Raw genomic sequence first — 13192 nt, forward strand, 5'->3', positions numbered from 1 at the left:
AGACCCTGATTTCTCCAGAAACGTTTACGGTGCCACATAAAATCAGCTGAACTGGAGCTCTCCAGGAACGTTGCATGAGATCATAAATTCACTTTGCAGAGACTTCCTTCTGCACCACTGGATATTTGCTAAAGTAATTCAGGCTAAGTGTTACTCTGCTTGGCTGTGCAGCAGTGGTTGTTCTCTTGACTTTGGAACTGTAGCCTTTTGGCCGCAATTGTAGTTCCATAACCCCTAGAGTACTTCTCCTTATGGACATCACCTCTGACCCATCGATATGGTTCCTGTTCAGATATCAACTGCTGCGTGAGTGATAGGCCATTGCTGGATGCCCACAATGTCTCACTGTCCCTACGTGTCTATGGCTGTAGTCGCAATATGGTTATGATGGGCTACATGATGCACTACACCACACCAGGTGGCCGTCTCCTTGGAAACACGTATGCCCCATTATAATCTGCTCCTCTATCCTCACCAGCGTACTGTTTCCATGGTTCATAGTCTCTTGTTTACCTGACATTTGTTGACGCCATGTTGAAAGAATTAAAGAGCGAATTTCCAAAACTCACTTCAGTCTGCAGGATATGCTGTTGAGAAAATTTCTCTGGATTGAGTTATGAAAATTCATCAAAAAGTTCTTCTTTGGATTACATGAGGACTAAATGAGTTTTGGTTCCCGGTACTGCAACGTATGATGAGGAAGCCTGACTTTAGGTCATTGGTGTTCTCATTTCAAACACATCAAGGATGGACCGAGTGAATTTTGGAAATTTGCGTTTCAATTTGCCCCGACACTTGGGCAAAAACCACTCAGCAGATTTGGCACCATAACAGTATAATTAATAATGCAGGTTCACTTTTAATGCCCTGACAGCAATAAAATCATCTTGCTCTCGCCCAAAAGTCAGAGAGGCAGTGCTGAAACTGCTGTGCAATTGATTATACAGTACTTACTTTGAACGGAAAACTTTGTTGCTGCATTGTTGTTTCTGTCAGGACAGATAAAAATACTATTTAGGTACCTTTAACTAGAGTACTACAGAAAAGCCTCTTTAATGAACTGGGGCATCCTAGCAGTTAGTATTTGGTCTGTGTGCAAAAAAGTTTGTATTAATAGTTAACAGCACAGTTGACTATAAGCATAGTCATTCCTTGGAGTGGTTAATGATATTGACATAGACGGTCCTCGGAGTAATTAATGACATGGACATAGTTATTCCTAGAAGGGTTTAAACACGCAGACATAGTCAGTCCCTAGAGAAGCCTTGCTGGTAATATTTTGTAGCATAGTGATCTTGGAAAATAGTTTGTGCACACTGGGTGAAAATCGTAAGTCCCTCTGGAAGGAAGCATTAGCTGAAAACTTAATGCAAAGAATCTGGAAATTCACTTGACTTAGGGCTTAAAACTACACAGGGCTCCTCAGTTATTGGCAAGGTGATGCTCGCAGCTGCAGGGTGTCTCTCCCCAGAAAACGAGGCGAAGGAATTCGCACGCAAAGCAGGACTGACATGTTTCACTGACTTTTCAGACTTCTACCCATGATTATCATTTTCTTTAAGACTTCCGTTGCATTAAATAGATTTTTTAATTTTCTGTGGCATTAGAGAGCATATGCACTGTATTTTGAAATATGACATTTAAGGTCCCGAGGGACACCAATGGCAGGACTAACATTGTTAGTTCATTCAGGATCTAAACGCAAGGTCTTGTGTGTACTCAAGAGCAGTTCATAAATAATCTTACCCATGACTTCTTAAAACTACCTAAGGGAATTCTAATGTTTCTGTGTTTCTCTGCTAAGCAACACTTCACAGAATTTAGCCAGGGATAGTTATCATAGCGTAGCATAGCCTTCAAGTGATTCTGGATAAATTCCTATAAATGTTATCAAGTGATTGCTTGAGCTTTGGCTAGATGATGTTCATACTGGAAGTAATACGACAAATTATCCCATGTATGATAGTAATGGAGGCCAGGAAGTGTCCAGGGTCCATCTGCACCCTGTTTTTCCAGGCATAACTCTGTATCGTTCATTCAAATGCATGTCAAGGATCAATGTAGTTCAGTAACATTGTCACTCAATAGTTTAGCTGTCGCAGACTATGAGCTGTCAAATGACGCACCTCCATTCTTGTTTATCGCAGGCCTGACCAGCTCAAATATATTCCTTCAGACCTATATCAGTCAATAAACCTCTCTTTATCTTATGAGTTACATGACATCTTTGTGACCCAAATAGACTCTTCTGCTATTTTGTAAGATGTCTAATATAATAGAGGTGAATTATGAGGCTATATTTCACTTTAATAAACAGAACTGGGAGGTGTTCCACCAAGCAGGATTTCTTGCTTAGCTGGATAACTTAGTCTGAGCTAAATGTAAATGAACCAAGATGAAGTCTATTTAGCCCAGACTACCTTAAATCAAACAAGTTATCTGACTAAGCAAGAAACTCTGCTTTATGGAACATCCCGGAGACTCATAGGTGTTTATTTTTATGTACTATTTATCTAAACAGGGAGAAGCATCTAAAGTTACATACAGTACAACTGCTTTTTCCAAAGTGGCATAGAATTGAGGGCCTTACTCAAAACCCCAATGGGAGAATTATTCTGCCAAGCCTGGGACTTGAACCATCAACCTTCCGATCCCAGGCATAGCCTCCTAGCCCACTGAGACACCTCTCCATTTATGCCAAAGCATGTTTACTTTACCATTTATGTGAACCTATGCTTATCTATATGTCTGAGAGCAGCGTGACTACAATGTGAAACTAGGACTAGGTGACAAAAAGCAGCCTCTTTCTAAAAGCACAAACCACAGCATGATTATTCTGCATGTGTTCCAGCTCCTCATGGGTTCTCTGAGTGGGTCTGTATCTCATAGCCCAAACACCATATACTTTGCCATGAAGGATGTTGGTTGGTTCTTACTGTTGTCTGCTATTTCACTTTAGGAAAAGATAATAGGAAGTAAAACGTCTTTTAGTGTGAGTGAGCAAGCAGACAAAATCTGATATCACTGCTCAAAATAGTGTTGACCTTTCAGAAAACAGGGTGAATCTGCGAAGAAGTAGTTTGGTAGTGTCTCTGTGAATATAAATATATAAAACACGGACAAGAATGCGACACATCCAACCTTTAACTTGTTGTTTCCTAATGCGGTCCTCGGGGACTGAAAGACAGTCCACGTTTTTGCTTTCTCCCAGCTCCTTGCCAGACAGTCCACATTTTTGCTCCCTTAGAGGAAGCAAAAATGTGTACTGTCTGCAGGTCCCCGAGGGCTGGGATGGGAAACACTGCTCTAACTGGGTTGGGTCATGGGGAGCCTGCAGTGTACCCCAGGCAAAGGGCACAAGGCTGGGGTACACACTGGGTGAAATGCCAGTCCATCACAGGGCACATGCATATACACACTCATACACAACTACTCTACAGGCAATTTAGAGACAGCAATTAGTCAAACTGCATGTTTTTGACCTGCGGGAGGAAACTGGAGAAAACCCACACAGCACAGGGAGAGCATGCAGGCGCCTTCCACACAGAGCCAAGGCAGGATTTGGACCGCCAAAGCTGGTGGCCTGAAGCCACAGTGCCACCCTCTGACTGAATGCTACCCTGCAACATATCCATTATCTTCAAATACACTATTTATAGAAACCCTGCTCAGAGAAACATATTAAACAATAGTGGCTCAAGACAAAGAATCATATCTGTGGGGCTGTGGGTCTGATTCCCAATTTTATTTCTTCATCTTATGAGACTGAAAAAAAAGAATCATAAAATGACTATGAACGTGCCACTCTGGTTTTTCATGCTTGATCAGGAGCCCGCAGCACCACCAAGAGTTCGAAACTGTTGCGTGCAGCATGGATTAAATAAAGTTCATAACCTTCTTCGTAGCATTCCTACAGTGTAATTGGTGAAAACGTGAAATGCTGTGTATATAAATCTTCCTGTTTAACTACATGTGCAGTTGTCTTCTCAAATCTATTTTCTCTTCTCTGCTGTTCATTGGCTGAGATCTGTTTGGGGAAACATAATGGATATGGTCATTGGCTGAAGGATCACATGCATTACAAATGATAAGAAAGTCATTACAATGGGTTGAGTTTATTGAGTTATTTTTTTAACTTGTTATCCTATGAATGATATGAGAGAACTGTCAGGATGTTTTTGTGGCATTTATGTCTGGTACCGTTAAAATTAGGACAGTTTCAAAGGGCTGCATAAAATGGTCGAGTTTCTTGGCATCAAACAACCCCAGGCAATGTGAGACTGCATGATCTAAGCACTGCACCTTTATGCCCTAAAGTATGGCAGCAGAGTCCTCCTTCATTGTGTTTTAATTGGTGGAAAGATGTGCTGACAGAGACTCTCATACCTTGGTGTACTTAATTCACACCGAAGATGCTCTTGTAATGGCTATTCAGTCTTGGAGAAAAACAATAACGTTGATGCAATTGATTCATTATATGATCGGTGGTCAGCATCTCTCTCCTAGCAGATAGTTTACATGGACGGCCTGATTGAGACGGAGATCTGTAGGCATACCAGAATGTGGTCTTTCCATTTAAAGAGAATGCACAGTGACACCTTGTGGTGTCTGCATATATACATCTTTAGAACCTGTATTTGTACGCAATGGTGGAAAATACAGATCCAGACCAAGGTTTTGTTTCAACCAACTAGTTGAACATAAAGAGTCACATTCACAGAGTACTCAAATGGCTGACAAACAGATTCTTGGCCTGGATTTGTACTTTCTGAACCTGAACTATCCACCTCTTATTGTTTGATTATAATTAAACATCTTGCCAATGATATGATTAATTCTAAGAAACATTTTCTTTAAATTCAATAACATTCAAAGTAGTTTATTACATTGTGTACATTCAATATCTTAGTGAATGATTAAAATAATAATATAATATAGCCATTTATGCACTATTTTTCACTTGATTTATTCGAGGTGGTTACTTAGCTATTAGGGTAGGGTGACTACTCCTATGTAAATTATCACGTCCAATGTGTACTCCTACCCCTACCTTTTGCAAGACGTTACCTGCGATAAGCTACAAGCTAAAAACTACATACCCCATAAACGTCGTTTTCAACTTCCGGCATTGCATGTTCCGTTTCCTGACAAACAGGAAGTAGGATAATTCCCCTCTTCAGGGAGATATAAGGTCTACTGTACGCTTCCCTTCAGGAAAATAAACTAGTAAATAAACTTGTTATTAATTTAACGCGTCTGCAACGTGAAACATAATGTCGAGGCAGTCCAACAGAACAACGGAGAGCAAGAAGATGGTAAGTAATTTCCATTCTTTGGAAGCTGTCAGTGCATTAAATTACACGGAATAAGGAAGCATCTTGACTTAGTCGCAGTTACCTTGATATCTTACTAACTGCAAACCGATGTCTACAGCATGTCCCGGGCGGTTTTGTCAGTTTATGTTTCTGCGGTAGTACTACGGACACGTACACAAGCTGGGTGTTTCGATGTTTTCGGTGGAGCCAGCTAGCCGGGGCGGCCAGGCGGCCCGGGCGTCGCGTCATCCCGGCTAATGACGCCGCCCCCCGGTGGCGCGTGGCTGATAACGTGTGTGGGTGCGGGGATGGACGCCGGCGCAGCATCAGGACACCTGATCCGATCTCATTCATTAACTCAGCCTTTTTTGGTTCGCTGACGCAAGTTAAAGAGCACACATCAAGAAAATTCCGAATTTGCACATTAGCCATTCTACATCTGAATGGCCCATTAATGAATGAGGTTCATGACTGCAAATACTAAATAATGAGTTCTCTAAAAAGAGACTTCAAATTAGCATTGCATTTCCATTGCATTCACTGATATTATTCCTAGTTTGTGTAGTTGAAGATACGTTTGAGCAGTTTCTAAGCCCTATTCTAATTACAGTGGCCTGCACTACGAAGCGGGGTTACTGGCTTATCGGGGTAACTTGTCGGATGTAAGGTACCACAGTTTAAATGGACTTCATATTCGTTCACTTACATTTTGCCCAGACTACCTTAAATCCGACAAGTTACCCCGATAAGCCAGTAACCCCGCTTTGTAGTACAGGCCACATGACTACCTGTTCAGGTTTCAGTACGAGTTGTGAGGCAATGGGGCAGCTTGCTTCCTGGCTGCGCTGCTGCTTTCCACTGATGCACGACTAATAAACATTTAGAAACATGCTTGGATATACATCAACATAAATAAACTTATTTTATAACCCAACCAGTGTCTAATTTGAAAATCATTGGTAAAGAGTAGTTGCCGGGTACCTTGCGCTGTAATAGGTAGGTATGGATGTCTGTCCATTCTGTCACTACCTCTGTGCCTGATGTTATCTCTCTCCTCTCTTTTATCCTGCCTGTCCCCCTTTTTCCGCTTCTCATTGCCTAGCTTTGGTATTTGCCATTTATTTCACCCTCTGCATCCATGCGTCACATGGTAGGTTGCTCATTTGTCTGATAGCTTTAAATAAGGCATGTAATGACCTCAGACTCATCTGGCTTTATGTTCAGGGATAGTCTCAGTCCCCCAATCCTGCTTTTCAACTTAATATTTTTTGGTCTGTAAAAATATTTGGATGTGTTTTTAATTTAGAATCTCAGCAAAACAGTTATGTACGTCTTATTCTGTGGGGTGTATTGGTGTTTCATCTTATCACGTGGTAGTAAGACTTACTACCATTTTGTTGTTAATGCAGTTAGAAGGCTTGTAAGTTAGTTAAAATGTCATGATACACTTTCTGGAAGTGGACATGAAAAAAACAGTGTATTTGGCAAGCAATGCAAATTTAAATTTAATTCTGCAAAGTGTCAGCACGATTCCTCAGATGACCCACGACTGGCATTGTAAATCAGACTGAGCTTAGGTAGTAAGAAACCTTTTTTTTTTCTTCTCTCTCTCAAAGCGTCATAAACCTGTAGTTAATTTAATGCACAGGTCTGTGTGCTTGAAGATGGAGCATCTCGCAAAGTCATCTAACAGACAGCGGCAGTACTGTTAGGGGAGTTTGGGGAAGGTCGCAGTTATGTCTGTTCACTGGGCCTTGTGCATTTCAGACCCTCCTCATCTTCCCCATTTCATGTAGAACAGGCTCAGTGGCTCTGCAGCCAAGTACTTTTTGAGATCTGATTGTGGTTTCAGATCACAGATCAGATGTAGTAAGAGACTGTTTCCATTCCCAAAGATGTGCAGTGATCATGAAGAACAATTTGAGGTGTACAGCACCATTTGGGTGGCAAGGTCCTTAAGGAAAAAGGATGAGCTTGCAAAAAAATCAGGTTTACTAACTGTATGATTAAGAAGAATGAAAAATAGACCATTTCTCCTGTTGCATATTTCTTTGTAGGTATGAATAGTTAAATTTATCATTATTTTCTGTTTACATATTCCAAATTATTTTTTACTCAAGTATGAAGAAAGCATAGCTTAGATGGGTGCCAAGTTACCAGCTTTTGTTTATTTGCTTTATTTCTTGCATGTGTATCACAGAAGGATGTGCAAGTAAGACGGCCAAATCACAGCACCACGTGCGGACTCTCTTCATGGCTGATTCCGGGGAGGTCGGGGTGGGGGGGGGAGGAGTCACCCATGGTGTTTTCCTGTTTTCCTTCCTCCTCGTCCTTGCGTTCCCTGAGCATAATGTGGTGCGTTGATCTGTTTGGGGGGGTCACCCACCTTGCTGTCTCTCTGTCCATTTCCCTTTACAGAATTCAGAGCTCTTTACTCTGACGTACGGTGCACTGGTCACTCAACTTTGCAAGGACTACGAGAATGACGAGGAGGTGAACAAACAGCTGGACAAGATGTAAGTGGCTTGCTTCTCCTTTCCTAGGGTCAGACGTGGCATTTTGCAATCCCTTTCTCAGTCCCTGTCAAAGTACAATCTCTGCAGTGCAAAAAATGGAGGGGGGGTGGGTTGAAAAATAGCATTCATGCATATACATAAGTAGAGCTGGGCGATATGGCAAAAAAAATTATCACGATATTTTTTCCTGTATTGACCGATATCGATAATTATCAATATTATAGTTTCACAATGCTGTTCCCTGTAATAATGTAATAATCAAAATAATTATAAAAATAACCCTATTCTGACAAATAGAATGAATAGGTTGAAATAAACAATATTAGTAAACAAATACTTATTTTCCAACAAATTTTACTGTTTACATACAAAATTCCCTTAAAATTATAAAAGGTTGTTGATTTTCAAGTATTCAAAGAAACATAGCTCAAATGAACAAAACCATATAATAATGTAACAATGTGCAAAACTGTATTGCAAATATTATACAGTTATGGGCAAACAAAAAATAAAGCAGGACAGACCTGACTGCAACAAGTATCTTCCTCTATTCTTGGTCTCTTAAAACTTTTAAAAATTCTGAGGTAGAATGGTATCTAAACCAAACAAAAAACACTTATTCAAAAAAATGCCAAATCATGGTTAGATTTTTTTTGTCCGGCGCTGCAAAACGTCACCACACATCACCATGTCACATGGTACAAAATCCTTGCGAGAGCAAGAAGACTTGAGACAGACCGTGCAGCACAAACTGGAACCGCCTCCGTGACGACACAGCTTTGCCCTTATTGGCTAAAGAATTTAGTCACACGCATGACATTTGTATCCCAGGAAGTTCCAATGTGTTATCTGCTATATCTCCCGAAAAGCACGTAAAGCAATGCGAACTGGTTTTCAGTTCACAGTTCATTTACCTGGTAAAATAAAGTTTAAATAAGTTACATAAATGCTCTAACAGTACACGTAAGTTAGTGGTTTATTTATTGTTAGTTACTGTAATGTTGCGCTGCTTTATTTGTTAAATCATGCAGTCTTTGAAGAAGGCATTCAGCACATTCTCTAAAACGGAGCAAACTTGGTTGATCGAGTTTTATAGTCTGTGTATATCATCGTGATCATCCTCATTTTTTATCGATAAAAAAATCGAGATCGTTTTATCGCCCAGCACTATACATAAGTATAAACGTTAATGTGGCATGGAATTATTATTATTATTTTAATCTGTTTAATAGTATACCCAATTCATTGTGCAAAGAAAGTTAAAGCATGGTTAAAATAAGTTGTAAAGTACACATTTTTGTGTACATGGTAAATCTGCCCCCTGATCTTGTCATCTGTGTTTATGGAAGTTCATCAGAGTTAATCAAGTTTTATTACCCGCCCCCCCCACCTACCCAACAACTGGCACACTGTATGCCTGTATTCCTACCTGGGTCCAATGTGTGTTAAGTTGCAGCATGTGAAATGAGCCTCTTTGGCCTCTTTTTTGAGTTTCTGCTCTGACACATAACCTTCCGGCCCGCCAGATGTGCGTCTCTGCGTCGCCAAGTTCTCCGGCCATGTTGCATTCTTGCAGGCCTCATATTTTTGAGGCAGCGGCTTGACTTTACTCCCAGTGCAGACATCACATATTACAATAACACTGGGGAAAAAATAACCATTGTGCTGCACAAATTCTTGTAAAATCCAGACTCATTTGTCACAGTGGAGCAGCTCATTTTTAACATGTTATTGAGATGTTAGATGAATAATTGGGTATATGCACCCAGGAACACTGGAGAAGTATGGAACTGAAGTATCTTGGTGTCTTTTTATTCGATACTGCTTAGCAATTACCTTTGTCATTATCGATATTGTTCATAAATTCATTTATGAAAATTTACCTCTAATTTTGTCACACAGACAGGTAAGCAAATACAAAGTGTATATAGACACCACAAATACTTGACTTGCTACGTCTTGAATATTCTTGATGGGTTCTTTGTTATATTCTAGCCAAAATGATCATCCCACATCTTTAATTGCATAAAATTAAGGAATAGTAAGTAGTATCATACACATGTTGAGGGAAATTACGTGGCAAGTTAGTGGTTGGGTTATGCTATTTATGACAGAAAGGGGAAGATCTTTGCTCTTGTCCTTCACTGTTTTTATGTCCATGAGTTATGCTGTTTTGTGAGTAAGTGTGCTGTTGTCAGCCATTTTTACAGGTCTTACTGTAAGCAGTTTGGTGCCTATTGAGATTAGGGAGAACTTGCTGTTTCCGTATCAGAGCGCTGATGCTTTCCAAGCCTCCAAACTGTGGCCCTCTAGGTGCTGATGGAAATATTAGAACATTTGTGCAATTTAAGAAAACAAACAAACAAACTGTGAAGCAAAGGTGTCTTTAGTGCTGTTTTTCCCTGATTGGCGATTTTGCCCTGGCCTCTTTTGCAGGGGTTACAACATCGGAGTGAGGCTCATAGAGGATTTCCTGGCGCGGTCCAGCGTGGGACGCTGTCACGACTTCAGAGAAACCGCCGATGTCATTGCCAAGGTAATATAAACATGACGAGAACCTTCATAGTGCATCTGCTTTTGTTGCTTAGCTTTTAAAATGATGTGAGATAATCAGATGTTAAAGATAAAAGATGATACAGTTTAATTTAAAATGTTACGAAGTAAGTTGGTCGCTATGCTTCGTTGTGTAAAGTTTTTGAAACTAACAGGCAAGACAGTAATTATTCCTGATTGAAAAGGACTAGAATTGGCCCAAGAAACTTGCTGTAAGATTGTAATTATGATCAGTGCAGTCAGCTCTGTATCATAAGCCTGAAAGTTTACATATTAATTAATTAGTGTCGACCCTTTTTTTGCAGTATTGTTAGTCTGTTTGGATGGCTACATTGAATTTACCTTATAAAAGGCAACGGGAAGTACTATTAACAATCAGTATGAGAATAATAACTGGAGACCTGTAGGTAGAGTGAGTTTTCTGTTGCTCGCTGAATTTACCCTCAGGTGGCGTTTAAGATGTACCTGGGCATCACCCCAAGTGTGACCAACTGGAGCCCAGCGGGGGATGAATTCTCCCTTATCCTGGAGAGTAACCCCTTGGTGGACTTCGTAGAGCTGCCAGACAACCACAGCAACCTTGTGTACTCCAACCTCTTGTGTGGCGTCCTGCGAGGAGCACTGGAGATGGTGAGAAGATCATTTGTTGCCCTGAAATGGTCCTATCATGTAGCATGTAGTACTCCAAACCACCCCTTTGGCCAATAAAAATCAAACCTTACACAGACTCCTGGTTGTTAATTGGCCAAGGGAGGGACGCACAGGGATTTCCTTCAGTAGCCCAGTTGTGAATGAGCATATGGATGTGATTTAGAGAGGGAGGATTCACAGCATACAAGCGAAGGAATGAAGATTACACTCTGGCCTCCCAGTTGACGTCACCCTTCCTTACAGGTCCAGATGGCAGTGGATGTCCGGTTTGCTCAGGACATGCTGAGGGGTGACAACGTGACGGAGATCCGGATGAAGTTCATCAAACGTATCGAAGAGAACCTTCCAGCGGGGGATGAATGAGCAGCAGCACAAATGGGATTGCTAGACATGGAGGAGGAGGAAGACATGGTGGAGGAAGAGCCAGAGATAACTGGGAACGATGATGGACTCCATCTAGATCAGGTTCCAGTGAAGTCTGTCCCTGATGTTTATGGGATCCATGCCTGGCTGTGCCAGTAGACAGCCCACTTTTTGACTTATCCTTCACCATTGGGACACTAGTATTCATAAGCAAGCAGGGTAGAAAGACCCAAAATACCCAACCCTTGATGCTGAATTCTATAGACTGGATTCAAGTGTGTTTAGGAGTTCAACCCACCCCCATTATAAATTGGTTCGACCCAAATGGGGAAAATTGTTGTTTTCGACAAAAGTGGTTGTGTTCTAGCTTGTCTTCATATTGTCATATTTTCCTTGTTTTGATGTTTTTTTTTCCTACATATATAAATGACTTCTTTGGGTGATGTAAATTATTAATTAAACCCTTACAATGGTCTGTCGGTCTTCTTGGAGGTGCTGTCAGGCAGCTTCAGTAAGTACTACTTTGTATTTGCAAAAATATCATAGCATTTCTGATAGATGTTAATTAAATTTAATTTTAAACCAAGTAACATTAAAGGGAGTAATGCTTTCAGTTTTCATTTCATTTTCAGCAATGTAACTGTCCCGAACAGGTGTGTTGGTAAGTAAGTCCCCAACAGAAACTGCTTTAATTTCCACATGATCCCCTCACTTCCCCCCCCGTCCCGTGGTTGTAACCTGTTGAGTTGGTATAAGTTAACTGCGGAGGAACCCCGCTAATGTTTCGCACGTCGTATTTACATTTACCCAAAACACCTTGTTCTGTTACATACATCTGTTTTATATATACCAGGTCATGTATGCCTGATTTTTGTACATGTGGCATAAACGCATCTGTGGGAAGACAAATGACATTTCCCTCTATAGTCCGCCACCGACTATGGCCACCAGAGGTCCCTGTAAGCATTGTTTTGCAGAGATTTTATTGTCTGCCGTGCTTCCATGTCGGTGTTTGACTTTGCGAGTCTCAGTTTGATTTGCGCATAACTTCAGTACATTCTTTCAGACCTCAAGGGTAGGGAAATTTTTTAATGGCTAAATCCTTCGTCTGCTGTTATTTGAAGACGTTAGATCTCAAAGTAAAATGTTGGAAAGTGTGTGCAATGTGTTGACATTGAAATAAGCCCTTTTAGTGACTCCCTAAAGAGCACACTTCAAATTACACGTACAATGTGTGTATTCTGTACAATGTATACATTGGAAAGAGACACAGAGGAAATGTTTTTCAGCAGACATTTGGTGTAAATCATTTGTCCGAATCAGCCACTGCACCATGGGGATATACAGATGGGATCGTGTACTGTGTGAAATCTCGTATCGCTCTTCCATATGCTCCCAGGAATCTGCTCCTAGTTGGTGACAGAATCGGCTCCTCATTGTCCCTGGGGTTTCCTACATGTCCGCTTGTGTTCCGTCCTGTTTGCTCGCAATAGCAGAGAAACCTCCCGCGTGCTGATGTCTTGATGTTTGCAGAGTGGACTGTGGCCCCATGCAATGTTGCATCTTCTGCCATCGCATTCCACCTCTGCAAGGTTCATTTGCATGAACCCTCCCCATCTGTTAGTGCACTTGATACCCCAGGACAGCCACATGTATGTCACCTGTGTTTCAGGCAAATTAACGTATTTCTCAGATTATGCTACCAAATGCATTTAATTATTCGTTTCCTGTTACTTTTCATTGCATTGGATTAAAATATTACAGCTCCTGCTTGCTTACGTCCCACATACAGTT

The 13192-nt window shown here is 41.0% G+C and overlaps 1 protein-coding gene and 1 long non-coding RNA gene across 3 annotated transcripts; one reads left to right on the forward strand and one right to left on the reverse strand.

Moving 5' to 3' along the window:
* Nucleotides 1-3724: 3724 nt before the first annotated feature.
* On the reverse strand, nucleotides 3725-5235 carry LOC111854272 (uncharacterized). The gene is made up of 3 exons (XR_002840641.2): nucleotides 5100-5235; nucleotides 4387-4544; nucleotides 3725-4027 (listed from the first exon to the last, which is right to left on the reverse strand). It is a non-coding gene; the product is annotated as an uncharacterized lncRNA (long non-coding RNA).
* Nucleotides 5143-11984, forward strand: trappc3 (trafficking protein particle complex subunit 3). 2 transcript variants are annotated; one of them, XM_023832084.2, is made up of 6 exons: nucleotides 5143-5315; nucleotides 6418-6465; nucleotides 7734-7831; nucleotides 10268-10367; nucleotides 10832-11014; nucleotides 11279-11984. In XM_023832084.2, exons 1-6 carry the CDS (start codon nucleotides 5274-5276, stop codon nucleotides 11396-11398), a joined length of 591 nt encoding a protein of 196 aa, XP_023687852.1. In that variant the 5' UTR covers nucleotides 5143-5273; the 3' UTR covers nucleotides 11399-11984. The 2 variants fall into 2 exon arrangements, with proteins under 2 accessions (XP_023687852.1, XP_023687853.1); XM_023832085.2 differs by lacking the exon at nucleotides 6418-6465.
* The last annotated feature ends 1208 nt before the right edge of the window (nucleotides 11985-13192 follow it).

The sequence above is a fragment of the Paramormyrops kingsleyae genome, chromosome 23 (assembly GCF_048594095.1).
Source record: "Paramormyrops kingsleyae isolate MSU_618 chromosome 23, PKINGS_0.4, whole genome shotgun sequence".
Lineage (NCBI taxonomy): Eukaryota > Metazoa > Chordata > Actinopteri > Osteoglossiformes > Mormyridae > Paramormyrops > Paramormyrops kingsleyae.

Coding starts and splice junctions, on each gene's coding strand:
- trappc3 (XM_023832084.2), top strand. CDS start 5,274: ATGTCGAGGCAGTCCAACAGAACAACGGAGAGCAAGAAGATG. Junction 5,316..6,417: donor CAACGGAGAGCAAGAAGATG/GTAAGTAATTTC, acceptor CTCATTGCCTAG/CTTTGGTATTTGCCATTTAT. Junction 11,015..11,278: donor TGCGAGGAGCACTGGAGATG/GTGAGAAGATCA, acceptor CCTTCCTTACAG/GTCCAGATGGCAGTGGATGT.